Genomic DNA, 27912 nt, shown 5'->3' on the forward strand with positions numbered 1-27912 from the left:
AATATGTAAACCCTGAAGAGGTATTTATATGACAGCTCGAAAGTCAGACAGATCCACAGAGTTGAAACATTTAAACAAACAGCACCACTTTGTAGAAATTGGTTAGTGAGGGGGAGGTGAAGAGGCCGGTGGATCCCAGGCCAGGACTGGAAACGCCCAAAACATGTTTCAGGGAAATTCGTCTTGGGTTATGCACTCTTTTTCAGACTTCTTAAACTCAACATGAGAACCGTAAGCAAATAAAAGTCCTCATAAACCAGGGAGGTAAATCCTGCTGCCGAGGGCTCCAGGGGGAGGGGAGAGGGAGTGACTCACCCAGAGCTGGGAGCGACGCCCCCCACCAGGCTCCTCCTCCACCCTCTCCTCCTTCCACCCCTCCCTCCCTCCTGGGCTGAAACTCCGGAAAGGGAGCAGACACGACTTCTCTCTGCGCGGCCAGCATCACGGTCACTGCAGCCCACCCTGCCCCCAGCCCTTGCTCCATGGTGACACGACGGCCGGTGACATGAGGCTGCCCCGCGCTCTGCTCCCCCTGCTGCTGCAGGCCTGCTGGGCCTCCGCGCAGGACGACACCGTGGCCTCAAGGGCCATCGCCTTCCAAGGTGAGTGGACTTGCCGCATCTGTTGGGCGAGGCCGGCCTGGACCAGACGCATCCGGTGTGAGGTCCAGGGGACCCCGGCCCCTGCCATGATGCTCAAGCACTTAGATGCGGCCCAGCTGGCGGGGGACCCTGGGGAGGAGGATGGGCCTCACCGGGTCTCAGCTCTTGTGCCCCCTGAGTGTCTGTCCTCAGTGGGCACTGCACCCCCTCTGCTTCCATCATCAGCTCCTTCTGATTCCTTCCTTGTGGTCAGAAAGGAAACGGTCACCTGGTCCTACCCACCCTCTCCTGAAGGTCAAGCCCCTCCCTGGTAGTTTTAAATTCAACTTGGAAACACAATGCGAAACATCTCCTTGCTCTTTTAGGAGTGTTGGGGCCTGACTTGGTATAAGGGGGTGACTGGCTGGGGAAGTGGCCAGTGCGGCTGGGGGGGCTCCCCTGGGGAAGGGGGAGCGCAGGGCTGAGCCTCTCCTCCTGTCCCTGGCCCAGACTGCCCTGTGGACCTGTTCTTTGTGCTGGACACCTCCGAGAGTGTGGCCTTGAGGCTGAAGCCCTATGGGGCCCTGGTGGACAAGGTCAAGTCCTTCACCAAGCGCTTCATTGACAACCTGAAGGACAGGTAGGACCTTGTCTTCCTCCTCCCGTCCACCATCCTCTTGGAGGGCGGGGGAGACAGACTGGTGTCTCCCCTGCCACAGCCAGCAGGCAGAGCTGGGCCTCATTGTCCCCATCTGAGAAGAGCAGTGTTGGCCAGGCCACTTGAGTCCCTTCCCCTGGGGCTGTGTGGTTCAGATGGGCTAGAAAGAGACTGAGTTGAGATGGAGCCGGCTGTTTAGCCAGGAGGGCCAAGGGGGACAGTGCTACAGCCTGAGCTCCCCAAACGCAGTGTTGAACAGCTCCCCTCCCCATCCCTGAGCCGGCTTGGGAAGCTGGCCTGAGGCCCTGTGGGTCTTCCTGGTACCTAGAGGGGGCGCCCCTCACCAGCCACCTGGATACTGACGGTTGCCCAAGTAGACGGTCACAGCCCAAGTCCCAGACCCGAGGTCTCAGTGTGCCCCGTGTCCAGTGTCCTGGTCAGAGGGGCCCCAGCCTGGTGTTGGCTATGGGGGCAACATGCTGCATCCATCCATCCATCCACTCACACGTGGGGGAGCCCCTGGCAGTGGGTGTGGCCGAGGACGGGACACGCCTGCAAGGAGGTGGGGCCGGGCCAGGGGGCGGGCTAAGTTCAGAACCAGGTTCCACCCCATCTCCCCCACCTTCACAGGCCACACCCCTCCTCCCATTCTGACCCACTGACCCCCTGACACAGGCTCCCAGCCTCCCACCCACCAGAAAGGCTGCAGGGAAGGAGGACCGTCTGCCCAATGCAGGGCACGGTGGGACCGAAACCCCAGACCTCCTGAAATGCCCGGGTTTATGAAGGCCAGGGAGGGCCCAGGTGTGGACAAGTTTCATAGAGCGAGCAGGGGGCAGCCAGGTGACCCAGAATCCCACTCTGGGGGGCTTTGGCCCCATATCTCATTCACTCCAATTGTGAACTGGGGGCTCTTCCTGCCTTTGGGGCTGTTGGCGCCCCACAGAGGCCTCTGTCACCCGTCTGCTGATGGGCTGGAGGAGCCTGGCTACCGCCTGAGATCCTCAGCCAAAGTGACCAGGGCAGAGAGAAGAAGCCACTCAAATCCAGGGGTCCTATCCCCTCCCTCCCCCTGTGCCCTGTCACCGGCTCCACTGCTGTCTATGCAGAGGCTGTCCCCCACTCCATGGCCCTGGGATAGGGTCTTGGCTCACGGCTCCTCATCTGAGGCCCTGGAGATCAGGGGACATGGTGGTCACTAGCTGGCTGGGCCCACCCTCCTGGCCACCGCCGTCTCCCCACCATGTGCCCCCCGGCGCGGGGACCAGTGTCTCGGGGCTGCTCACGGGGCCATAGGCTCCTCCCTCTCGGTGTGAGAGGAGACTGGCCGTCTGTCCACCGGTGACCCCGCTGAGCAGGGGAGGAGAGCGGGCCGGGGTGTGGGGAGGCCCGCTCACCATCCTGGGCCCTCAGGTACTACCGCTGTGACCGCAACCTGGTGTGGAATGCGGGAGCGCTGCACTATAGCGACGAGGTGGAGATCATCCGTGGGCTCACGCGCATGCCCAGCGGCCGCGACGAGCTTAAGAGCAGCGTGGACGCTGTCAAGTACTTCGGAAAGGGCACCTATACCGACTGCGCCATCAAGAAGGGTCTGGAGGAGCTGCTCGTGGGGTCAGTGCCTGCCGCCCTATGGTGCCCCGCGCCCCGCCCCCCACTGCCGTAGCTCTGCCTGGGGAGTGCCCAGCGCTGCCTGGTCGGTGCCCGCTGGCTGGCGGACTTTGGTGCCTGAGGTCCCCAGAGCAGACCTAGTGCCCGAGGGGGTCATGCTGGTGGCCACCGCCCAGCCTGCCCCCTCACTCTCTACCACTCTGTCCCTCCCTCCAGCTATCCACTGTGTCCTCAACCACTGAAGGCAGAGGGGTCCTGAAATGTGACCCCACATAACTTTATTTTCTGTTTTAATATCCTTTCCTATGTTGCTGTTGAGTTGCTCAGTTGTGTCCCACTCTACGACCCCATGGACTGCAGCCCTGCCTGTCTCCTCTGTCCTTCACCATCTCCTGGAGCTTGCTCAAATTCATGTTCATTGAATCAGTGATGCCCTCCAACCATCTCATCCTCCGTCAACCCCTTCTACTCCTGCCCTCAACCTTTCCCAGGATCAGGGTCTTTTCCAGTGAGTCGGCTCTTCACATTAGGTGGCTAAAATATTGGAGCTTCAGCTTCAACATCAGTCCTTCCAATAAATATTCATGACTGATTTCCTTTAGGATAGACTGGTTTGATCTTGCAGTCCAAGGGACTCTCAAGAGTCTTCTCCAACACCACAGTTCAAAAGTATCAGTTCTTTGGTGCTCACCTTTTTTATGGTTCAACTCTTATCCCTTTCCGTAAGCCCACCTTGTGGCCAGATCAGCACAGAGAAACTGGAAACACTGCTCTGAGAGCCACCCTTGGGTCTGCATCTCCCTCTGGGGTCTCTAGCCCCCTTCCCCTCACCTCCAGCCTCGGGGTCTCAGCGATGTGGTCCCAATGGGCCCCTGGGCTGTGAGGGTCAGCGGTGGCCTGAGGAGGCTGGGCCAGGTGGCTTCACCTCCTCCACACCCTGCAGGGGCTCCCACCTGAAGGAGAACAAGTACCTGGTCGTGGTGACTGACGGGCACCCCCTGGAGGGCTACAAGGAGCCCTGCGGGGGCCTGGAGGATGCTGTGAACGAGGCCAAGCATCTGGGCATCAAAGTCTTCTCCGTGGCCATCACGCCCGACCACCTGGTGCGGCACCCCCCAGGGCCTGCAGTGGAGGGAGGGGGTTCCCAGGGACTACAATGGGAGAGGGGTACGGACATAGCCTGAGGGACTGGGCTCCAGGGGAGCAGAGGAGGGGAGGGCCCGGCGCTCCCACTGTCACTGACGTTCACCCTCGCTCTGGTTGCATCCACGGCAGGAGCCACGTCTGAGCATCATCGCCACGGACCACACGTACCGGCGCAACTTCACGGCGGCCGACTGGGGGCAGAGCCGCGACGCCGAGGAAGTCATCAGCCAGACCATTGAAACCATCACGGACATGATCGTGAGCACCGCCTGCAGGCCCACCCCAGCACCCCGCCGAGTCCAGGTGCCAGAAACCCTGTGCCCAGGAATGGAAGCTGATTTGACTTTTCTCTCTCACTTTTCAGAAAAATAATGTGGAGCAAGTGGTAAGCGCTTCCCCCCCCACCCCACCCCCCGCCCTGGCATCACCAGCACCCGTTCCTCCACCAGCAGCCTGAGCACGGGCGGCTGGCGTGGCCATGCCCACGCTTCCTAACATGTCCCTCTGTCCTCCTCCCATCCCACAGTGCTGCTCCTTCGAGTGCCAGGTGAGTGTGGCCCTTGCCCACCCCCACCCTTGGGCTGCCCCAATGGTGCCCCCACTGACTTCTTTTTGTGTCTTGCAGCCCGCCAGAGGACCCCCCGGGCCTCGAGGCGACCCTGGGTACGAGGTAAGTGGCCACATCCTGCCGGTGCTTACCTTGATGGAGGGGGGAAGCCTGGGAGAAATACCCTACAGGCTGGCGCCAGGTCTAGGGGTGCAGCTGGACCCCAGGCAGCTGCCCTCAGCCCCACCGCCCACCTGCTGTGCTGAGCAGGTGTCCCAGCCATGGGAGAGGGTCTAGGCGTGGTGACCCCACAGCCGATGTGGTGGCCATGGCTGCCGTGGAGTGGGGGCTGCTGCCCCAGCCTCCTTCCCGTGGTGGACGGCATGGCCTTCCTGGAGTGAGGGTCCCTGTGGCTCTGCTCCTGGAGGTGGGCCTGCCTTGGGATGGATGCACACATGGGCCCGAGGCCGGACTGGAAAACAAAATTCGTGGCTAGTATTCACAACCCGGGAGCTCACTCATGAAATTCTGTATTTCTGGCTTTTCCTGGAAAGTGTCAAGTCCAGTGGCCATGGAGCCATGTGGCCAACCTCCCACAGGGGGCTTCCAGACTGCATCCACCCTGCCCTCCCACCCGCCCCTGGGGGCCCAGCACGGCAGCAAGAACAGGCAGACAGAAAAGAGTCAGGGTTATTTTTGCTGGCGCCAGGCAGCCCCAGGGCTTGGCGGAGTGTATGGCAGAGACCCTGGGCCTGGTCTCACACCCTAGACCATGGGAAAGGTGACTGGAAACCATGTAGATGCTGGAGATGGGATGGAATAGCTTCATAGACTTTTTTTTGTTAGCAAGTAGGGGCTTCCTTTCACCAGCTTTTTAGAAATAAATGGAATCTGCCCTCTGACCATGATCTGCTCTCTGTTCTAGGGAGAAAGAGGGAAGCCGGGGCTCCCAGGAGAGAAAGGAGAAGCTGGAGAGCCTGTGAGTGCCGGGTACCTGACTGAGGGGTTGGGACACTGAGCAGCCAGAGGCCAGGGAGCCAGACTGCAGAAACTTCCAGAAGGATGACTGGTTTCATGAGCACCATGTGGCCTGATCCTCAGAGGACACGGCTCCTGGGGGTGATGAGGACTCGGGGGCACATGGCACAGCTGGCCCTCCAGCACCGCAACCCGGGCAGACCCCCACACCCCTCAGCCGCCCCCCCACAGGCCCACCTGCTCACAGAGGACAGGTGGCAGGGGTCGGCCAGCAGGTGGCCTCTGCTTCAGCCGTGGTGGTCTCCACCCCGGGGGGGGCCCTGTGTCTCTCCCTCCCTGGAGCTCCACTGAGAGCCCCCAGGAGTGGGATTGGGCTTCCACAGCAGGGTGCTTCTTGGACACAGGTCAGTGGTCAGCCTGCCGGGTCTCTCCAGTTGACCAGGCTTGAGTAGGGTGGGGAGTGAGGGGCTGGGTGGGGGTTTCCTGCTCCCAGGGATGTCTAACACTCCCCCCTCCTCTGCCGCAGGGAAGACCTGGGGACCTTGGACCCGTTGGCTACCAGGGCATGAAGGTGGGTCTCTCCTCCCCCATGCGGCCTTGCCCTGGGCCTTAGGGCATCAGGCCTCCGGCACCCCTCACAGCCCCTTCCTCTCCTCTGTTTGCTGTGTAGGGAGAAAAAGGGAGCCGAGGGGAGAAGGTGAGTGACCTGAGGCTGTGGGACGTGTCCCTGGGGCATGGAGTGGCCCCCTACTCTGGACAAGGACAAAGCTGCCCGTTCGTGGCGTGGCAGGGCTGCAATGAGCTGGGGGTGCCTCACCCCACGATGGGGAGACCAAGCCCCTCACCCTCCCTTTCTATCTCCACAGGGCTCCAGGGGACCCAAAGGCTACAAGGTGAGATGCCAGAGGGGCACAGCTGGTGGGGACACTGCCCTGTGGGGGTGCAATCTGACCTTCGTCTGACCTTTGATTTTTTCACTTCTCAGGGCGAGAAGGGAAAGCGTGGCATGGACGGCGTGGATGGCATGAAGGTCACCCTGAGCTCGGGGAGGGTGGAGGCGGGGCACATATTTCGGGGAAGGGATGGTGGGCCAGGCTGGCTATCCTCGAGGAGGTGGGTGTGTAGGGGTCTCATGGGTGGCCACCCTGGGCACCTCTGAGGTAGCATGGAAGGCAGGATTCGCGTTCTGCCTCTGATTAGAATCTGTTGCTGATTCCTGCCAAGCCTCAGGTCCCAGTGGACCCTAAGCTACCCAGCCAAGCATCTTCCACTGGGGGGAACTTTCTTGGGAAATGGTGGATGAGCCAGAGCTGAGAGGCTTGATTCCCCAAACCCACCTTCCTCCTTGCAGGGGGAGACAGGGTACCCTGGCCTGCCAGGCTGCAAGGGCTCACCCGGATTCGATGTAAGTCACTTTCTCTCACCCACATCTTAAGGCTGTAAGCTCTCAGAAGTGAAAATTGCCTCAACCCTCTTGCCAACCATGCAAAGTCACGCATGCCTTGTGGCCTGGGGACCTGCCCTGCTGGCTTGTCCCTCACCGGCAAGTGGCTGCCAGTGGCTGCCGTTTCAGACTATGCTCTGACTCTGCATCCTCTCCCCAGGGTATCCAAGGACCCCCCGGGCCCAAGGGTGATGCAGGTGCCTTCGGACTGAAAGGACAGAAGGTCAGTGACTCGAGCCCACAGAAGGTGGGCCCAGCTGGGGCTTCACGACCCGCCTGGCATTGAGGAGAAATTCCTTCTGGAAGCAGGTTCTCGGCTTTAATGTGGGGACCAGGCCCCACTGCCCTTCCCGGGCTGGCAGGGATGGGCATGGGAACCTCTGCCCGGGAGAGTACTGGGTGCCTAGCCTTGGGCGTGTCCCGCCCCCATTGCACTTCCTGCACCTGCCCGTCAGTCTGAGGCCTCTCTGGGCACCTCGAGACCGTCCCTGCAGCCTGCAGCTCTCCAGTCAACCCAGGATCGACCCGCTCACGTGAAATGTAAACTCAAGAATAAGCAGGGAGATACTCACACTGCAGCGGGCAGAGCAGTGAGGCCTGAGGATTCGCTTTCTGCCTCTAATTCGAATCTGTTGCTGATATTTCTCTGAGTTTTCAGCAACAGGAAGTACTGGAAAAGTTGGAGGAGTAACACGGATTCTGTCCCAAACGCATCCTAGCAACACGGATGTCCTGGAGTGTGGTTGAGGTCTGAGGGTGCCAGCCCCCAGCCTGGCGACCCCAGGCTTCCACTCCCGAGGGCCTGGCTGGCCCCTGCCATGGGCAGTGTCTGAACCTGGGAAGTGGGTTAGGTGCAGAGATGTGGGTAGCTAGGGTCGTCAGGGACCGCAGCCTGAAGCCTGGGTGAGGGGGCCCAGCGTGGGGCCATGGGCCCCCAGGATAGCCAGGCACGGCCTCCTGAAGGCTGACCCTCAGGTCTTTCCAGGGTGAGCCCGGAGCAGACGGGGAGCCTGGGAGGCCAGGGAACACGGGGCCCCCCGGAGATGAGGTGAGCGTGCACATTTCCCTGATGCAGTGGGGGTGCCCGTACTTGGGAGGGCCGCAGGGTCAGAGGAGACGGTCTGTGCTGTTGTTCTCAGGGTGAGCCTGGAGAGCCCGGTCCCCCGGGAGAGAAGGGAGAAGCCGGCGATGAGGTAGGAGCCTTCCTGCCCGTGACACCCCAGACTCAACGGAGATCCTGCTGCTGATGAACTCATGTCGATTCCTCTTACTCTAGGGAAATGCAGGACCAGACGGAGCCCCCGGAGAGAGGGTGAGCGGGTGCTCTGAGCCTCACCAGTCAGTGGCCGGTGTGACTGGTGTGGCCCACATGGCCCCAGGTGGACAGGGCAGGGCATGAGACAGAGAGACCACACGTCCTGGCATCTGCTGGGGGGACCGCCCCAAGCCCGGGCCTTGGGCTCCTACCCCACACCTCACCGCCTCTGCTCCCTCCACACAGGGCGGCCCTGGGGAAAGAGGACCTCGAGGGACCCCAGGTGCGCGGGGCCCAAGAGGAGACCCGGTGAGTCACTGTCCCCAAGCTGGGACCCCCATGCCCTCGGGGGGTGGGGGGGCAGAGACCGGCCCAGACTGGGATCAGGCCATCAGAATCAAGGACAGGCCACCATGACCCTCTGGCCCTGAGATGTGGGTGACCCACACCCTGGACTCCCATGTCCCAAAGATCCCCCTCTCCTGCCCACTGCCTGTGTGGGACCTTGTCCCCCAGGCCCCGAGCTGCAGAGAAAGGTCAGCAACAGATTCGAATTAGAGGCAGAACGCAAATCCTTAGGCCTCCCTGCTCCGCCCACCACGGCGTCAGCATCGCCCTGCTTGTTCTTGAGTTTACATTTCACAGAAAGGAGTGTGGCCAGTGCCCCCCCAACCCTTGCCTGGGGGAGGGGGGACGTGGAAATGAGCTGCCTCCAGGCCTCGGCAGGGGTATCGGCCCCTCATCATGGCCCCTTGAAAACACGAGTCCCCTGATGGCCAAGCACGTGCCACGTTGGAGGACAGGGGTGAGAAGGAAGCGAGGCCATGCGCAGCGGATGACAGAAGCTGCCGGGCCTCAGCCAGTGGCCCCCAGGGCAGCCATCCTCCTCCATCTCCTCCTCAGTGGCTTTTCCTCCCCAGGGTGAAGCTGGACCCCAAGGTGACCAGGGACGAGAAGGCCCCGTCGGTGTCCCCGGTGACCCGGTAGGAAGCCTGGCTGGCGGTGGTGGGGGGAGCAGGGCGTGGTGCTGCCAGATGGGAGCAGCTCACAAATGCAGGGGGAGGTCTCTTCACTGCACACCCAGGTGCTTCCTTGTGGGGGTGTGGCCTGGAGACCTGGGGTGTCTGGGGTTGGGGGGATGGCGGCCAGGGGGCTGGTACGGATTGGCAAGGTGGACCAGTGCTCACAGGGGGAGCCCTGTCCCTGGGTGGGCACTGCCAGGACACAACCCTGAGCAAAGACCCCCCCATGCTGCCCCCAACGCTGCCCTCAGAGTGGGGAGGGTGCCCTGGTGTGGCTGGTGCTGGAAGAGATCAGTGAGGGTGGAAGCCGGGAAGTGAGCCATCAAGATCAGTGGGGGCAGGGCTGCCAGCAGCAGAGGCGTGCTAGAGCCTGGGCCCTGGGGACCCCTCCAGCCTGGGGAGACGGGCGAGGTCTCGGAAGACTGAGCCGAGACAGGCACCATACCGGAGATGAACTGTGTAAACCTCCCTCAGGGTTTGGAGCCCCGGGGGTGAGATGCTGGCAGGAAGTTGACTTGGGAGTGTCAGTCCAAGGAACATTCCAGAATTCCTGGGCGTGACCTTCTAGAGGCCATGCTAGGGGAGGGGAAGACAGTGGAGGCCTGAGGAAGCAGTGGGCTGGGCGGGAGGAGCAGTCAGGGAATAGGCTGGAAGCTATGAGCGGCTGGATGGGAGAGCTGAGACTACTCCCCCAGGGAGCATCGGGCCCGAAGGCTCCCCTCTTGTTACTGGTACTCTCAGCCCATCTTCTCCAGACCCTGACTGGGTCCTGCCACAGGGTTTGGTTCGCAAGTGGAGGGCATGTGGGGTGAGAGAATGCACACGGAGGCGAGGCAGGTTGGGATGGGCTGTCACCACTGAGCAGGCCTTGGCCAGAGGGGCAAGGCAGGAGCCTGGCTGTCGGGTTTGTCGAAGCTGCCACACCACACTGATGGGTGGTCTTGGCCAGGCCATGCTGGGGCTCTGGTGGTGTCCTGGCACTCCTGGTGGCCAGTGGGTCCTGGAAGAGGTCTGCAGAACCCACTCAAGCTCCAGCCCGCCCTGGAGAAGCACTGGAAGGAGGGCACACAGCCTGGTGCCAGCCTCATGGGGCAGGCGTGCTGGCAGTTCAGTGGGGAGACAGACCATACGCACGTGAACACGTAGCAAACGGATCAACGTGCGTGGTGAAGATGCACGGCACGGGAGCTGGGTCCTGCGAGCCCCGCACTCCACCCACCACCTCCCGTGGGGCGAGGGCTGCCCGCGGGACCCACAAGCCCCTGAGGGCCCCTGAGATGCAGGGTGCAGCCAGGGCTGGATACCCTTGGCCTGCGATGGGGCCTCTTTCTTGGCGTCCTTGGAAGGGTCTGCTTCCTGCCCCTCATCATTCGCATGGACTGTGTGTAGATTGTCTGCAGTGTTTTGCTTTACAGAAAAATACTGTCAAAAATATCAACATCCATCTGTTGTTCAGTCAGCTCATCTGTCCGTCCGTCCATGTGTTTATCCATCTTTATCTGTCTATCCACCCATCACCTGTGTACATGTGTCCATTCAGTTCAGTCGCTCAGTCATGTCTGACTCTTTGCAACCCCATGGACTACAGCACACCAGGCTTCCCTGTCCATCACCAACTCCCAGAGCTTTCTCAAACTCATGTCCATCTAGTCAGTGATGCCATCCAACCATCTCATCCTCTGTCATACCCTTCTCCTCCTGCCTTCACTCTTTCCCAGTATCAGGGTCTTTTCCAATGAGTCAGCTCTTCGATTCAGGTGGCCAAAGTATTGGAGCTTCATCTTCAGCATCAGTCCTTCCAATGAATATTCAGGACTAATTCCCTTGAGGATGGACTGGTTTGATGTTCTTGCAGTCCAAGGGACTCTTAAGAGTCTTCTCCAACACCACAGTTCCAAAGCATCAATTCTTCAGAGCTCAGCTTTCTTTATAGTCCAGCTCTCACATCCATACATGACTACTGGAAAACCATAGCTTTGACTGGATGGACCTTTGTTGGCAAAGTAATGTTTCTGCTTTTGCATATGCTGTCTAGGTTGGTCATAGCTTTTCTTTCAAAGATCAGGCGTCTTTTAATTTCATGGCTGCAGTCACCATCTGCAGTGATTTTGGAGCCCAAAAGAATAAAGTCTGTCACTGTTTCCATTGTTTCCCCATCTATTTGCTATGATCTTAGTTTTCTGAATGTTGAGCTTTAAGCCAACTTTTTCACTTTCCTCTTTCACTTTCATCAAGAAGCTCTTTAGTTCTTCTTTACTTTCTGCCATAGGGTGGTGTCATCTGTGTATCTGAGGTTATTGATATTTCTCCCGGCAATCTTAATTCCAGCTTGTGCTTCATCCAGCCCGGCATTTTGCATGATGTATTCTGCATAGAAGTTAAATAAGCAGAGTGACAATCTACAGCCTTGATGTTTTGGAACCAGTCTGTTGTTCCATGTCCAGTTCTAACTGTTGCTTCTTGACCTGCATACAGATTTCTCAGGAGGTAGGTCTGAGATGGTCTGGTATTCCCATCTCTTTCAGAATTTTCCACAGTTTATTGTGATCCACACAGTCAAAGGCTTTGTTGCATAGTAAATAAAGCAGAAGTATATGTTTTTCTGGAACCCTCTTGCTTTCTATATGATCCAAAGGATGTTGGCAATTTGATCTCGGGTTCCTCTGCCTTTTCTCAATCCAGCTTGAACATCTGGAAGTTCACAGTTCATGTACTATTGAAGCCTGGCTTGGAGAATTTTGAGCATTACTTTGCTAGCATGTGAGATGAGTGCAGTTGTGCAGTAGTTTAAACATTCCTTGGCATTGCCTTTCTTTGGGATTGGAATGAAAACTGACCTTTTCTAGTCCTGTGGCCACTGCTGAGTTTTCCAAATTTGCTGGCATATTGAGTGCAACACTTGCCCAGCATCATCTTCCAGGATTTGAAATACCTCAGCTGGAATTCCATCACCTCCACTAGCTTTGTTGGTAGTTATGCTTCCTAAGGCCCACTTGACTTCGCAGTCCAGGATGTCTGGCTCTAGGTGAGTGATCACACCATCGTGGTCATCTAGGTCATGAAGATCTTTTTTGTATAATTCTTCTGTGTATTCTTGCCACCTCTTCTTAATATCTTCTGCTTCTGTTAGGTCCATAACATTTCTGTCCTCTATTGTACCCATCTTTGCATGAAATGTTCCCTTGGTATCTCTAATTTTCTTGAAGAGATCTCTAGTCTTTCCCATTCTATTGTTTTCCTCTATTTCTTTACACTGATCACTGAGGAAGGCTTTCTTATCTGTCCTTGCTATTCTTTGGAACTCTACATTCAAATGGGTGTATCTTTCCTTTTCTCCTTTGCCTTGAACTTCTCTTCTTTTCTCAGCTATTTGTAAGGCCTCCTCAGACAGCCATTTTGCCTTTTTGCTTTTTTTTACAATGTGTACACATGTGTGTATCTATCCATCTATCCATCTACCCATCTATCTAGTCATCTGTCATATATCCATGGATGTATGTATATCCATCCATCCATCTATCTGCCCACCCACTTGCTCGTCCATGCATCCCGAAGAACTTCCAAGGCAATATCCAGAATGTAAATCCTTGGCAGCAAAATGTCTCAGCCCCAGTGTTGTGTGTGTGAGTTGACATTTGCCGAATAATCCTACCTACCTGCCCGTCTGGCCCCCACTCACACTCCCCCAAGAGTGTAAAACAAGCTGCACACACACCTCTGCCAACATGAGCTGTGATGAGACTCTGGCTCCGCACATTTACTCGTCTCCCGGTTTGACTGTTGGTGTGTTTGTGGGCTGAGTGTGGTCTCTGCTGGGCTGTTCATGCAGGTGATCACTTCCCGCCAGGGTCTGTGTTCCCCGCGGTGGTAGGGGATGGGGGGCTGCCCCCATGGTGCAGACATTGTTCTCATCTGTCCTGAGCTTGTCTGGGATCCCTTGCAGTTGAGGTTGTCCTGCTTGTGCACAAAGATTTACAGATGCACTCACCCCTTTCAGTGTGGTTTTGCTCACCTCTGATTTGTCAGGAGCGTAGACTCCAGCGGTGGAAGAGGGGTGGGCTTGCCCTGTGTGGCTTTTTCAGTGAACAGCCCATGGTCACAATGCACACGAGTGCAGTCTGTCTCAATGATTGAAATGCGGTTCCATCAGGTTTAAAGCCCCTCATCTCTACGTGTCTCTTTCTGGAATGACTGTCACCCACCCCTGCTCTTTCCGTGTCCACCCCGTTCCCATAACTGACTCCTGTGGCCTCAGGCTGAGCAGGCCCTGTTGCCAGGCCATCTCCCAGGCCCTGGCCTTCCCTGTACGGTAACTGAGGAGCCGTGAGCGCTCTCGGCCAGTGGCGCTGACACATTCTGCCCAGGTCCTTCCTGTGGCACTGTCGGGAAGCCATTAAACTCTAACGGCACAAAACGCTGGAGGCGGGACCCGGCGTGGGGTCCTGGGTGCATCCCAGCCGTATTAGTTTTTAGAGTAATTGGTCGCTGCAATAAAAGGAAGCTGCCAAGAGTGTGGGGCAAAGGGAGGCTCCTCCTAGGCCGCAGGAACCCTGGACACTGCTGGGAATGGCTGCCTCCTTCGGGAGGGGGCCCTGTGTCCCCCCAGCCTGTGACCAACTAGGGACGGTGCCCTCTGGACCAGTGGCTCCCAACCCAGGTGGCACTTGGTCACCTGCACGTTCAACTTCCCTGCCCCCAGGTCTTCTGCTTCTGAACTCAGCCCCACCCTCCTGACCCTGTCAGGGGCCCCACAAGCCCCTCCCGACTCCAGACCCAACAGGAGGTCGGCTCGGACACCAGGGTCCATGCAGAAGATCCTGGGAAATATGTTTTCCCAAATCGCAAGAAAAGGCCACTGAGAAACTGAGGATAGGGTCCCATTCTCCTGTTATGCACCCAGCCACCAGGCCTCGCCCACCCCGTGTCCCCCGCAGTGGGCACCCCCGTCCCCCCGCAGTGGGCGCCCTGCATTCCTCCGAGGTGGGCATCCCCGTCCCCCCACAGTGGGCGCCCCAGGAGCTCCACCCAGTTTGGTGTTTCCGTGTCTCAGGTGGTTCCTTGAGTTCCCAGGATGCGCTACTGGGGACCAAGAGGCATCACCACACAGGGCCACTCCCATCCCTTTCCTGTCCCAAGATAGGTCAGGGGTCTGTGGAGTCCATGGGGGGCCAAAAGCCTGGACGGGAAGGCAGACGATGGCCCCCAGGGAGCAGCAGGATGGAGCAGCCAGCAAGGGTGGGGTGTGGGGCTGGGGGCCACTGGGTCAGAAGGAGCCCATCGGGTGTGTCCTCTCTCTGCAGGGCGAGGCTGGCCCCATTGGGCCAAAAGGATACCGAGGCGATGAGGGGCCCCCTGGGACCGAGGTGAGTAGCCCTCCCTGACGCTATCCCAGCAGGGACTAGCCTGACCCCTGTCCCTGCCCCCCACCCAGACTTCTTTGGGAGAACCCCCTGGGCTCCTACACATAAATGTTTCATTTCACTTCATGGAATGTGTGACTCTGATGACATTTAGAAAATGCAGAAAAATATTAGAAAGAAAGAGAATTGAAATCTAACCCCTCCTCCCCCAGAGAGAAACAGCATCAACAGTTTGACTTATTTTTTTCCTTTTTTTCTTTATTTGCGTGTTATGCCTTATGAATTTGACTTGAGAAGGTTTTTTGTTGTTTTTCTCATTATGAACTTAGACCTTAACGATTTTTCAACTTTGCTGACATGCTGGTGCTGGCCATGCCTGTGGTGTGTCTGCTGGCTCCTCCACCCACTGTGGTTGGGCTCTTGGGTGTGAATCCCCCACAGCGACCCCATGGGTCCCTGTCCCTGTTCTGGTCACCTCCTTCTTGGGTCACTCCCTGGGTGGACATGGGGCAGGTGTAGCCTCTAAGGCCCAAAGGTGGCATGGCCTCCAGGATTCCAGGTTTAAAAGCCTGTCTTTGAGTAATCTATATGCTGCATGAAAACATATTAACTTATTTAATTCTCCTCTTTCCTCCAGGAGGCCTCGTGCCTCCGAGCCTGTGTGGCTTGCTACCCAGAGTCCACTTCATTTTCTCCTCCTTAGGGCCCCAAAGGAGCTCCGGGGCCTGCAGGCCCCCCCGGAGACCCCGGGCTGATGGGTGAGAGGGTGAGTGACGCAGGGCAAAGGGTACATCCTGGGCGGGAGATTGCCTGGGGCCCAGAATCTGGAAGCAGCTGGCCTGGGCGAGTCCAGGACTGCAGTGGCTGGACTCCATCTGCTCTCCCAGGGTGAAGACGGCCCCCCCGGGAATGGCACCGAAGGCTTCCCCGGCTTTCCCGTGAGTACCCAGAGTCCTGCCTGACGCCCCCTTAAGCCAGGGGGGCACATGGCTCTCTGGCTGGGGCTGCCCCTCTGGTGTGACTGGTATGACTGATGTGACTTTCCCACTTCCTCCAGGGCTATCCAGGCAGCAGAGGTCCTCCTGGGATAAACGTGAGTACACACCATCTGCTCTGTTGGCCATGGGAGGTGCACACAGGCACACATGCTCATGTAAGCACATTGCTCCTACACCTGAGCAAACACGTGAAGACGCACACAGTCCTACTCATCGCCAAGGCCCCACCCGTGTCTCTGTCTCCTTAGGCCCTGCTCAGCCCCGGGTGACCCTGCTGGCTGACACTCCCCTCGGGATCTGTTCTCTGCATGGCCCGCCCCAGAGGCCTGCCCCCAGAGCTGCAGCACCCACCCCAACCCTGGGCCGGCTCCCCCTAACTATGTGCTCTCCGTCACCTGCAGGGCACCAAAGGCTACCCTGGCCTCAAGGGGGACGAGGGAGAAGCTGGGGACCCCGGAGAGGACGTGAGTGCAAAGCCCACCGCGTTTGGCGACATCCTCAGTCAATCTCAGCCTCGAGGGCCCAGAGCCCACAGACCATAGGGGAACGTGGCTCCGAGGGTGGCTGAGCCTTCTGGGGGTCAAGGGGGTGGTGGCCAGGCTCATAGCAGTTGGTCTGGCCATGTGTTGCAAGCCTACAACACTGCACTGTGTCTTTCCAGAATAATGACATTGCTCCACGAGGCGCCAAAGGAGCAAAGGGCTACCGAGGTCCTGAAGGCCCCCAGGTGGGTCCATGGGTGGGCAGGCGCCCTCCCTGAGGCTGTGGAGTCTGGGGTGGGAACCTGGGAGCAAGGGTCTGGAGATGGGCTCCAGGAGGATTAGGGGGACATGCAGTTTCAGGGTCTGGGGGGCTGAGCATGAAGGGGTGGGAAGAAGGGGAGGCAGGTCTCCAGGAGAGCTGTGACAGGCATGGTAGGGCCTCAGGTGGTACCTGGGTGAGGCTGGGCACCTTGCCCATCAAGGGGGCACCGTTAGACCCGCCGGGACACTCTCCCGTGGTGGAGTGAGCTCCCACTGACCTCCAGGAAGGGACAATCAGACAATGGTCACCAGGTGGACGACAGTAGCAGGTTCCCCAGCCTTCAAGGTGCAGAAGCCTTGGCTCCCCCTAGGGCTGGGGGACCCTGCATGAAGGGGATCAGCCAAGGGCTCCTGTCAGATCTGCGGCCCAGAAATCAGCATGGCCCCAGTGTCCACCCTGACAATCCTTCTCCCATCCTTTCTCTGACAGGGACCCCCAGGACACGTGGGACCACCGGGGCCAGACGTAAGTATTGTGAATATCCTTGGGGACTGACCACTCTGGCCAAGGCTCCTGTGGGGGGGGGTAGCCTGACGGCAGCAGAGATCACAAGATGGCCACAGGGAAACATGTGGAGGCCATGGGGGACACATGGAGGCCACAGCCAACACAAGGGCCGTGGGGGCATGGGACAGTCACAATGGGGATGTGTGCTGGTCGTAAGGGAACATACAAAGCCATGAGGGGGACACGTGATGGCCACAGTGAGACACCTGTGGCCGCACATCAGAGGCCACATCAGATGTCCATGCCCCGCAGGCAGGGGCCTCACAGGTAGAGCAGAGCACGCCCTGGGAAGGGGGACACCCTGCCCAGCCCAGCCCCTCTGTGGTCCCAGCTGGAGTCCCAGGGGAGGGGGACCTGGAGGGCTGGCCTCACCCCCTGAGCTCTGGGAAGCCTCTCACTCCCCAGGGAGGGCCACAGGAGAACCAATTCTGTCTCCTGGGAGTATCTCTTCCCTCACCCCCAGGAATGCGAGATTTTGGACATCATCATGAAAATGTGCTGTGAGTGTCTCCCCCTTGATACCTACCCTCATGAGAAAGAACATCCTGCCATATGCTGACTCGGGGGTGCGGGCAGGCAGGAGGGCAGACGTGGGCCCCTCCTGAGAGGAAGTTGGGGGGAGGGGAGAGGGGGGCCTGGCTGGGGGGTTGAGTCTCCATGCCTGGTTCTCCCATGAGAAAGTCAAGAGGGGTGCAGGGGGAGCTGGCTGGGAAGTTAGTCTTGACACCATATGATTACCTCTTTCTTCTCTTCCCAGCTTGCTGTGGTGAGTCTGACTCTTCACCTGGGGGGTGGACTCACCCCCCCTCCCCCGGATTGGCCCTGGGTGCTGGCCTGCCGGTCCTCCCCTGGTCATTCACGCAACCAGGGATGGGGGTATCGGAGTTCTCTCCATGACCCCCAGTCCTTGAGCCCCCACCCCTCTCTGCCCTGCTTTGGAGGGGTCCTGGGAGGGGCTCCAAGGCTTACCGCACCCCTGCCGCCTGCAGAGTGCAAGTGCGGGCCCATCGACATCCTCTTCGTGCTGGACAGCTCCGAGAGCATCGGTCTACAGAACTTCGAGATCGCCAAGGACTTCATCGTCAAGGTCATTGACCGGCTGAGCAAGGACGAGCTGGTCAAGGTGAGGCGGCCTCCTTGGCCTTGTTCGGGGATGAAGTTTCCCAGGGAGGCAGGGGTCTGTCCTGACACCAGAGTGGAAGGGCTGGGTGCTGGGGGCCGCAAGAGAGATGCCTTGTTTCTCAAAAGCCAAAGCCTTCAGCCCAGCAGAGAACAAGAGCCACCTGGGGGTCTGGGGGCCAGTCCAACCCGGGATGGGAGTGGGTGGAGGCGCAACCTGAGCAGGGAGATGCACCAGCACCCCGGGGATCCCTGGGGGCGCTCCTCATGGCGGCTCTCTCTTGAGCAGTTTGAGCCTGGGCAGTCGCATGCGGGCGTGGTGCAGTACAGCCACAACCAGATGCAGGAGCACGTGGACCTGAGGGACCCCAACATCAGGAGTGCCCAGGACCTCAAGGAGTGAGTGTGGCTGCTTGGCGCCTGCACACGCATCATAGCCCAAGTCCCCCTTGGGCCCTGACCCCTGACCCTGGCCCTGATCTGGCCCTGACCTTGACCCCTGGCCCCCTGACTCCTGGTTCCCACCTTAATGGTACTGTGGCCCTGCAGGGCCATCAAGAAGCTGCAGTGGATGGGCGGCGGCACCTTCACGGGCGAGGCCCTGCAGTACACCCGGAGCCGGCTGCTGCCACCCACCCCGAACAACCGCATTGCCCTGGTCATCACCGACGGCCGCTCGGACACCCAGAGGGACACCACCCCACTCAGCGTGCTCTGCGGCCCTGACATCCAGGTGGGGCGGCCTCCATACCACACTGTCGCCCTCACGCCCAAGGACTCGGGGGACTGTCCCCACCAAGGGCCACACCAACACTGTCCCTCTCCCCAGGTGGTCTCCGTGGGCATCAAGGATGTCTTTGGCTTGGCCGCGGGCTCCGACCAGCTCAATGTCATCTCCTGCCAAGGCCTGGCACCCCAGGGACGGCCGGGCATCTCACTGGTCAAGGAAAACTATGCTGAGCTTCTGGACGATGGCTTCCTGAAGAATATCACCGCCCAGATCTGCATAGGTGAGCATGGCAGGCGGGCCCTGTGGCTCTGCTCTCCGCTCTCCACTTGCTGTGACCTCTGGCTGTGGCAGCAGATGCCCATGGCCAGCAGCGTGTCCACTCCCCACTGAGCTGCTCCCCGTTCTTACAGGCTGTGGCCTGACTCCCTTGTGGCTCGGCATCCACACAGGTGTTCCCCGGGTGTGGGCTGCACCGGGGCCTCCCACTGCACACGTGTGCCCTGGGGTCTGAGGTTTGGTGCACCCAAATGTGTGGGCAGTGGTGGGCCTTGGAGCCTGAGACCCCTCAGAGGCTCCCACGTAAGGGGCACACTTGTCACGTCCCTCTGGGCTTGGCCCAGGATCAGAGCTGAGTCCACACTGCAGCTGCTGGTCAGCAACTAGAGAATGCTTCAGGCTCAGACTCAGGGCCCAACTGGCACAGTGGAGTCCGTGTTATCTGGGGCCTGTGGCATGGGGCCTGTGCTGTAGAGCACCCTTCCTCTGCCCTGAGCTTGGTTTCCCTGCTCTTGGAAGGGCTGGTGCCTGGAGGACCCTTCTGTCACTCAAAGGCCCCCTCTGGAATAAGGGACACCGCTCCTGTTGGGTGGAGACAGTGGTGGCCGTGCCTCCACCCCAGAAGTGCCAGGCGTCCTCTTTCTGGGGAGTTACAGGAGGAACAGCAGTCCTTGTGATCGCTGGGTCATGCTGTGGGGTTTTCTCTTTTACAGACAAGAAATGTCCAGATTACACCTGCCCAAGTGAGTACTGGGGGGTGGGTGGGGCGCTTACGGGGGGCGCTGGGTAAGAAGGGTCTGGAGGCCGTAGGGAGCGGGGCAGGCCCCAGGGCCTGCGGTGCACGCTCACAGCTGCTCCGCCCGCAGTCATCTTCTCCTCCCCGGCCGACATCACCATCCTCCTGGACGGCTCCGCCAGCGTGGGCAGCCACAACTTTGACATCACCAAACGCTTTGCCAAGCGGCTGGCAGAGCGCTTCCTGACAGCGAGCCGGACAGACCCGGGCCAGGACGTGCGCGTGGCGGTGGTGCAGTACAGTGGCACGGGGCAGCAGCGGCCGGAGCGCGCGGCCCTGCAGTTCCTGCAGAACTACACGGTGCTGGCCAACACCGTGGACTCCATGGACTTCTTCAATGACGCCACCGACGTCATAGACGCCCTGGGCTACGTGACCCGCTTCTACCGTGAGGCCTCATCCACCGCCGCCAAGAAGAGGCTGCTGCTCTTCTCGGATGGCAACTCGCAGGGCGCCACGCCGGCCACCATTGAGAAGGCGGTGCAGGAGGCCCAGCGGGCGGGCCTGGAGATCTTCGCGGTGGTGGTGGGCCGCCAGGTGAACGAGCCCCACGTGCGTGTCCTGGTCACCGGCAAGGCGGCTGAGTATGACGTGGTCTTCGGCGAGCGCCACCTGTTCCGCGTGCCCAGCTACCAGGCGCTGCTGCGGGGTGTCTTCTACCAGACGGTGTCCAGGAAGGTGGCGCTGGACTAGTGGCCTGGCCCCTGCCACCGAGACAGATGCAAGAGGGGACCCAACGTTCCTGACCAACCTGACTAGCTAGGATTTTTTAAAGGGAAAGCTTGAAAAGCCGTGATTCGATGCTCTATGCTTTGCCCACCCCCCTAGAGCAGAGTGTCGGTGCTGGGGATCTGCCGGCCCCCTTCTGCTGCCTGCCTGAACCTGCACCCAAAGTGCCCTCCTCTTGCTGCCTGTCCACGTCCCCTCATCCCAGTCAGAGCCCTGGCACCTGGTTCTCTGTCCTTTCTGGGGTTAGCTGTCACGGCCTTCCCTCCCCACCACCCCCCCGCCACCACCACCCAGAGCTTGACTTCCCTCTGATCCTAGAGTCCTTCAGGAAACTCTCGTTCACCCCAAAGTCAGGTCTCCCAGGGAACTCGCACAGGAGCGTGATCCCTGGTGAGCTGAACCCCCTGACGAGGCTCTTGTCACTCACGCCTGCCAGCAGAAACCACGACTCCTCCTTGATGGCAAAGCCCAGACCGCAAACCCCAGAGCGAAGGTGCTATCCTGCCCCACCCCACCCCAGGGCCGGAGGCCTGGCCGCAGCCCCTGGGGCTCAGTGAGGCGTTTCATCAGAAACAAGCCGAAGCCCTTTTTCCTCAAGGAAGTGATTGATTCTACATTTCATTGAAGATTTTCTTGGTTCTTTAGTTTTACTTTTACTCCTTTCTGTGTTTTTTCTCAACCGTGTTCACGTGGGCGACTTTTCCAAATAAAGGTTTTCATTCTCCTTTCTGTGGTCATTGTTCCGAGGAGTTAAACGCACATTGTGCTTGCCCTTTGCAGCGACAGGAGGACTCAGAGGGGCTGAGGCGTCTAAGGGCCTGAGAGGTGCCTCCACGGCCAGGCGCCGTCCATCCACATCCCTCTTCCAGGTCTGGAGGAAAATCGGGAGCTTGAAGGCCGTCCCCTGTACTTGGGGAGGAGCTGGGAGAACAAGCCTGACACCCTGACTGTAGAATTGGAAGCAGTGGGGGCTGCTGGGAGATAAGTCCCCCCAGATGGCCAGCATTCCAGCCCCAAAACCACCCCAGGATGTCTGCAGGGGCTGGGCAATCCAGCCTGGATTCAGAGCAGACTGCAGAGAGGCCCCACCCCCGACCCCGCAGCCCCTACCCCTGTCTTCAGGAGAAGCCCCCCATCTGAGGAAGGGTTAAGGCAGGTAGAGGGCTGTGGGGGGAGGAAAGGGGAGAGGTGTGGCGTGGGCTACAGCTGAAGAAAGAGGATGGAGTTTGGGCAGGAGTCGCCCAGGGGCCTCCACATGGGCATGGCGGGAGTGAGGAAGGGACCCTGGAGAGCATGCTCGGGCGGGACCCCTGGGGGTGATGGCGCCCCCCCCAACACCACACAAGATGGGGCCATGAGAGCAGAGCACCAGGCAATGGGGGTCCTGACTCTGGGGGAGCAGCACCCCTGTGGAACGGGGGAGGTCAGGGATCTCCCAGGGGCTCGACCCTGACCAATGCCACACTCAGCTCCGTGGGAACCTGACTGCTGCTGGCGGTAAGGGTCCACCGCTCACTGTCACCAGGAGGAGCCCTGGTTTGAGGGGTGACCTGCTCGACCCCCCCAGTGGTGTGACCATGAGCTGGTCACCTTCACCTCAGTGTACTCAGCCATAGTTGGGCTCATAACTCGGACGCACACGCCCAAGGGGCAAACAGCGTGTGCTTCTCTGTTTGGGGTCCAGGCAGCTGGAGGCTCTGTGTGTGGCCACAGCCGGGAGGCCAGAGGACTTACAGGAAAGGGCAGCTTTAGGGGGTGAGCCTGGTTGGGTAGGGGGTGCCAGGGCTCCAGGAGTCTCTGCAGGACCCCTGCACCCCCACCTTCCACCTCCACAGCCCCCACTGCTTTGACTGCCTCCTAGGGATCCCAGGTCTGCACCCGGGTCAGGGGGCCTTGGCATGGGCCTGGGGGCTCTCCCCACCCACCTGGGGGTGGTCACCCCAGAGACCTCCTCCTGAAGGACAGTGAGAAATCGGAAACTTCGCCTTTAAGAAAGGATGAGCCTTAATCCCTGAATCACCTCTAACTGGACTCCCGGCTGGGACCAGGCTTCGGGCTCCTCCTCCCAACACCCCCGGATTAGGACGAGGGTCTTCCTTCATTCTTTAAAACTACGGTGAGGGAACCTGGGGCCCAGCACGCCCATATGCTCTCCATGTGTGTAAAGGAAATGTCCCAGAGCCTCGCTTGAAGTCCTGCAAACCAGGGCAAAACAGGTTCCTGTTCCTGTTCCTGTCTGTGCTCGGGCTTCCATTCTTTCTAGGCTTTGGCTCGTGGCTCCAATGTCGGCTCCCCTTCCTCTGCACATGGTGGGAGCTACAGGGCACCCTGGGGTGCGGCCTCCCCTCTTTGTCCTGACCCATAGCTGCTGGAGGTGACGTCAGCCTCACTTGTCTGAGCCTCGGCTTCAGCTTCCTCCTCCTCCCAGGAAGCCTGGTCCTTGAAGTGGGGTCTGAGGGTGCTCGGAGGCCCCCTGCCAGCCCCCCAGAAGCTGCCCAGTATCCATCAGCCAACAGGGATGGACAGACAGGGCATACACAGCCCCCAGGTCCCTTCACTCTGACCTAGCCCACAGTCTGTCCAAGTATGGAGAAGGAGGGTGGTCAGAGGGTCGGATGTTTGTGAAATCGACCTTGAGGCTGTGGCCTCCATGGGGCCCACCCAGATGTCCCGGCCGGTTGGCAGAGGGGCCACAGCCTCGACCGCCTTGGGTTGCAGATGAGGTCGCAGCCCCTTTCACTTTCAAACTACAGACACGTCCATCATCTTGGTGAGTGAGCAAACACGGCCTTCGGTGGCTTTTAGCCCCATCTGTTGGTCCTTGTTCTTCATGGAGAGTCAGTCATCTCCACGCTCACAGCCAGGATCTGGTCTTCATGGTGAGTTTTTTTTTCTTTTTTTGCTAAGAATGAACAAAAAGGAACACTTTTCCAGCTGTGATTTTTCAGGACGGGGAGCAGGCGGTGGCCATGGGTCAGATGGCTGCTGAACAGCTCTCTGATGGAGACCCTCACACCAGACCCAGGCACCTCCACCCGTGTCCAACTGTCTGGTGGTCACTGTCTAAAGGAAGTGATGCCCTCCTAGGGTGGTATTTAAAATTCAGTGACTCCTCTGTCTTTCAGCTCCTGGATGACCACACTTAACGGTTCCCAGAGACTGAGAGGCCCTCCTCCAGTGAAGCCTAGATAGCCGCTCTGCTCAGGGAGCAAGGTGAGCCAGGACAAGATGCCACCAGGGGTCAGGAAGGCATGAGGCACAGAGCTGTACTGTGAGAGGCCGTGGGAAGTGGCACCACCATGTTAGAACCCCTATAGGTCCCTGGGCCTCTCGCACTTCCCACACAACCCATCACCCCATCCTGAGCCCTGTGTCCAGCTGACAGGAGAAAGGACAGAGAACCACAACCCATCCACACCAATAACTCCACACGCGACACCAGGGAGCGGGTGGCCAGGTGACCTCACGCCCGTCGTGCTGCGTGAAAGACTCAGGACCCACACGTGTGTGTGACGCATGGTCCCGTATGCGAAGCTCCAGGGCAGGAAAGCTGATGAGTCAGGCAGTGTCAGACTCTGAGGATGGGACTGGTGGGAAGGATAATGGAAGTGTTGTTTGTCTGGAGGGCATGGAGGTCACAGGGACACGCATTTGTCACAATTTTCAGAAATGTACGTGTACAGATGCTTTAGATTAGGAAAAAGAGAAGCCAGAATCTCTGCCAGTGGCTCACCATCTCCACGGTCCCCACCAGCTCTCTACTCCTCCTTCTGCTCCCCCAGCACATGTCCACCGCACCTCTCCCCCCCCACCCAGAGGGGCTAGGAGAGTCCCCCTTGGCAGCCACATGGCCCTTCTTACAGGCAGAGCAGGGTACCTTTTATTTGTACCAACCTCTCCCCTGAGTGCGAGTCGGCTGGGATGCCTGCCAGAGTCTCTGCAGGGTGACCAAGGTCCCAATCAGTCAACTCTGAGTGGAAGATTCTCCTGGGCAGATCAGGTCCAAGAGACATCAGAGAGGGTCTTCTGAACTGCCCATGGAGCCACAAGAGGAGACTCTGGCCTGCAACAGCTAGGATCTGAACCCCACCAAGAACCAAGACATCTGAAAGAGGGCCCCAACCTCAGACGAGACGGGCCAGCACCCTGGTTCCAGCATGTGAGTCTGAGCAGGACCAGCAGAGCTGTGCCCAGACCGCTGACCATGGGGCCCATGAGATGGTCTATTTGTGTTATTTTAATCTGCTGAGCTGACAGTAGTTTGTTATGTGGCTGAACTGGTTAGAAAACCATACACCTTATCTCCACCTCTTACCCCTGATCCTTCAAAATTCTCATTGTAATTTAACAGATGGCACCCTCGCCACACCCCTCCCTCCTGGAATTAGGCCCACCAAACTCAGTGGGTGCAGGAGAAGGGGACACCTTTTTTCCCCCGTCGTCCTTCTGCAAGTGTCTTGTCAGGGCCCCTGAGACCACCCACCCATCAGGTGCAGCCTGGCTGTCAGACCTGAGCAGGGATGATGTTTGCTGAGGGCCGCCAACACCAAGCGCTTCCTCCCATCTCTGGCGCCCTCCTGGAGGTCTCCAGCTCCCTCTACAGTTTAGGTTCTCTCCAATAGGGGTTCATCCTGGGTCATCTGATGGGCCCTACGTCATCACAGGGTCACACTCCTTGTGGGGATTTGCTGCAGGGGCCAAGGGACACACTTTCTCCCTGAAACACAGAAGCTCTTTCAGGATTGACCTTGTGGCCCCATCAGATGCCCTGAACCTTCTTCTCCACTCAAGCCTGAGAGAATCTCCCAGATGGTCCAAAATGGCACCAGGGTCAACAAATAAGAAACAGATATCCTTGGTAAGAATACAGTTTATAACTTGATTTTGCTCCTCAAATCCTGATGGTTACTCCACTTTGGCTTCTAACTTCTTGGGATTCTTGGAAAACAGCTTGGACAAAGTGCATGAGGGTCCTCGGTCTGGGGATGGCCAAGACAGAGCTCCAAGCTCCCAGCTTTCCCCAGAGAGATGCATGTCTGGAGTGAATTGTCTCACTGACTCAGGCATCCTGGAGTCCCAGACCCATTGCATGGGAACCTAAGTGAGAAGGAGCTGCCAGTTACCTGTGGATCCACCAGTAACCTTACGGTCTGCATCTAAGAAACCCTGGAAGGTGGGAACAGGTGTGACAGAGTGGACAGGCCCCAGCATCAGGCCACGTCCACCTGGCCAGGCTCTAGGCTAACACCATAGGCCTCTAGTCTGCCCCCCACCCACAACCCCACACCCCTGCCTGACCCCACACCCCCTCCTCCTGCCTGACCCCACCAGTGGGTCTCTCTGGCCCAGAGGGGCTGCTGAGCCATCCCTGAGGCATCCATCCTGCTTTCTGGAGAAGCTGTTGGCCGAAGACAAGACCATCTGGTTTACGTAGGAGGTGAGCACAAACTTGGCCAGCAAAGAAGAATGGATCCTTGTGAGAATAAGCCCTCAATAGATCTTAGTTTTTTGAGGAAATGCTTATTAGGGATAAGTAATGATGCTAAAAATAAGGGGTCAAGAGACCACAGAGACTGTCAACCACCCAAGACCCCCACCCTCACTCCCAGCACTCACATCTTGCTTCTCAAGGACCAGCTTAAATGCCTGCCCTTCTCATCCCTGATCTAAAGCAGATTCTCCTTGTCCTTTTTTAAATTGATGACAAGTTGAAATTATAGTGGAGTATTCCCGTTCCAGGGAACAAAAATGGAGTCAGGCAGCCACCAAGGGTCTGCTCTCAGACACATCCCTGCCCCGACACCTTCAAATTTCTCTGAATCTCACCAGACCAAAAGTACTCCCAGCCATACTCAGGACAGCAGCTGCAACCTTGAGGTCTCAAGGTCGCCCCTTGAGACTGAGCGATCGTTTCAGACCCCAACCAATCCTCACTTAGCAAGCAACACCTCTTGCCAGCTGCAATTATAATTCTTGATAAACAACTCATGCGACTCGCTGTGGCCCTGTGGTTTTGTCTCTGCAGGCCTTCTCTCCCATTTTGTAATTCAGTGCAACATAATTCAAGTGTTTCTTGAATCTGTGTCCCAGGATGCAGTCCTAACAAATCCCAAATAACCTTTTTTTAAAATTTCAATCAGTTTTCCATTTCTGACATTTTTAACAAAATCATCACCGTGCTTTTCACGCATGAAACATTTCAAACCTAGAGAAGCAAGGACAGTGCAATGGCCACCCTGTACTTCTAGGTTCACCTATGACCATCTTCCAGACCTGCTTAAATGACTTTATGGTTGAAATATTTCAGAGTAAATTACAAACATTATGATGTTTCGCACAAATACTTCAATATTCATCTCTAAAAAAATTAGAATTGCTTTCTGCATGACATAATACCATTAGCGAATCAAATTCAAAATAGAATACCACACTAAAAATAGCTCATAAGCATTATCATATACCCAGGCCATATTTGAATTTCCATAATTTTCTGAAATTGTCTTTTACAAGCTGTTTGCCCCTTAAGCTCTGAACAAAGTTTAAGGCTCCTTTCCAGTCCTTTCCGCCCTGTGTCACACTGAGAATGGGTGGTAAAGCTACAGTGTTCTAAATTACTTGAAATGATTTTTTTCCTTCTTCAGTTTAATAAGATATGCAGTTAGGGTTACTTTATCTTTGCTTGTTCTCAGTATTAGGAACTTTTATTTTGCAATTTAGTTGTTCAAATATTTGAAATATTGACCTGGTTCAAAAGTCAGAGGTCAAAGAGTACCCTGGAGAGGACACGGTCCCCCAACCTCACTCCCATCAGCCCCCTGCAGGCTCCTATTTTTATTAGTTTCTAGTTAGTTCTTTTGGTATTTTGTTTTGTGACACAATTTCTATACAAAAGAGAGAACATGGAATTCACCCACCTGAACTCTAGTTTTCCCTTAACAACATGGGATGGAGGTTCCTTTATATCGGTGTCCATCCCTGCAGCAATTGGGTTTTCCATCTTGTGGATCCACCATGGTTCCAAGAAGTATCTCAAACATTTGGGTGGTTTCCAATCCCACGGCTGCAAAGAAAACCCCCACCCACACACGTGTCATTTCCTGCTCATGCATGTGTGTGCATCCTTAGGACAGATAAAGGGAAGCATATTTGTCACTTAGATAGATCCAGCCGAGTCCTTCCGTAAGCTGTGTTGTTTTGCGTGTATATTGCGCCTGGCGCCACATCCCCACCATTAAAATTAGCTGTCAAAGCTCTGGTCAATATGATGGCTGAAAACCAGTGCTTCAGAAAATGGGTACACATTTCTCTCACTGCAAATGATGCTGAGCACTTAATTTGCTGAGGCCCCTTG

At 57.8% G+C, this 27912-nt stretch overlaps 1 protein-coding gene across 1 annotated transcript; it reads left to right on the forward strand.

Annotated features, from left to right (window-relative positions):
- The first annotated feature begins 363 nt into the window (after positions 1-363).
- Positions 364-21285, forward strand: COL6A1 (collagen type VI alpha 1 chain). The gene is made up of 35 exons (XM_055569855.1): positions 364-602; positions 1092-1221; positions 2653-2853; positions 3794-3953; positions 4126-4254; positions 4361-4381; positions 4523-4543; positions 4622-4666; positions 5469-5522; positions 6048-6092; positions 6192-6218; positions 6388-6414; positions 6507-6551; positions 6873-6926; positions 7126-7188; positions 7951-8013; positions 8105-8158; positions 8242-8277; positions 8467-8529; positions 9141-9203; positions 14543-14605; positions 15306-15368; positions 15490-15540; positions 15660-15695; positions 16002-16064; positions 16262-16327; positions 16834-16869; positions 17375-17411; positions 17669-17677; positions 17901-18034; positions 18320-18429; positions 18580-18763; positions 18860-19040; positions 19750-19779; positions 19903-21285. Exons 1-35 carry the CDS (start codon positions 506-508, stop codon positions 20523-20525), a joined length of 3084 nt encoding a protein of 1027 aa, XP_055425830.1. The 5' UTR covers positions 364-505; the 3' UTR covers positions 20526-21285.
- The last annotated feature ends 6627 nt before the right edge of the window (positions 21286-27912 follow it).

Source organism: Bubalus kerabau, chromosome 2 (assembly GCF_029407905.1).
Source record: "Bubalus kerabau isolate K-KA32 ecotype Philippines breed swamp buffalo chromosome 2, PCC_UOA_SB_1v2, whole genome shotgun sequence".
Classification (NCBI taxonomy): domain Eukaryota; kingdom Metazoa; phylum Chordata; class Mammalia; order Artiodactyla; family Bovidae; genus Bubalus; species Bubalus kerabau.

What these genes read in the sequence shown, in the direction of transcription:
- COL6A1 (XM_055569855.1), top strand. Translation starts at nt 506, where the DNA reads ATGAGGCTGCCCCGCGCTCTGCTCCCCCTGCTGCTGCAGGCCTGCTGG. An exon ending in GGGGCCCAAGAGGAGACCCG is followed by an intron (nt 8,530 to 9,140) that starts GTGAGTCACTGT and finishes TTTCCTCCCCAG; the next exon opens with GGTGAAGCTGGACCCCAAGG. An exon ending in CTGGGGACCCCGGAGAGGAC is followed by an intron (nt 16,065 to 16,261) that starts GTGAGTGCAAAG and finishes GTGTCTTTCCAG; the next exon opens with AATAATGACATTGCTCCACG.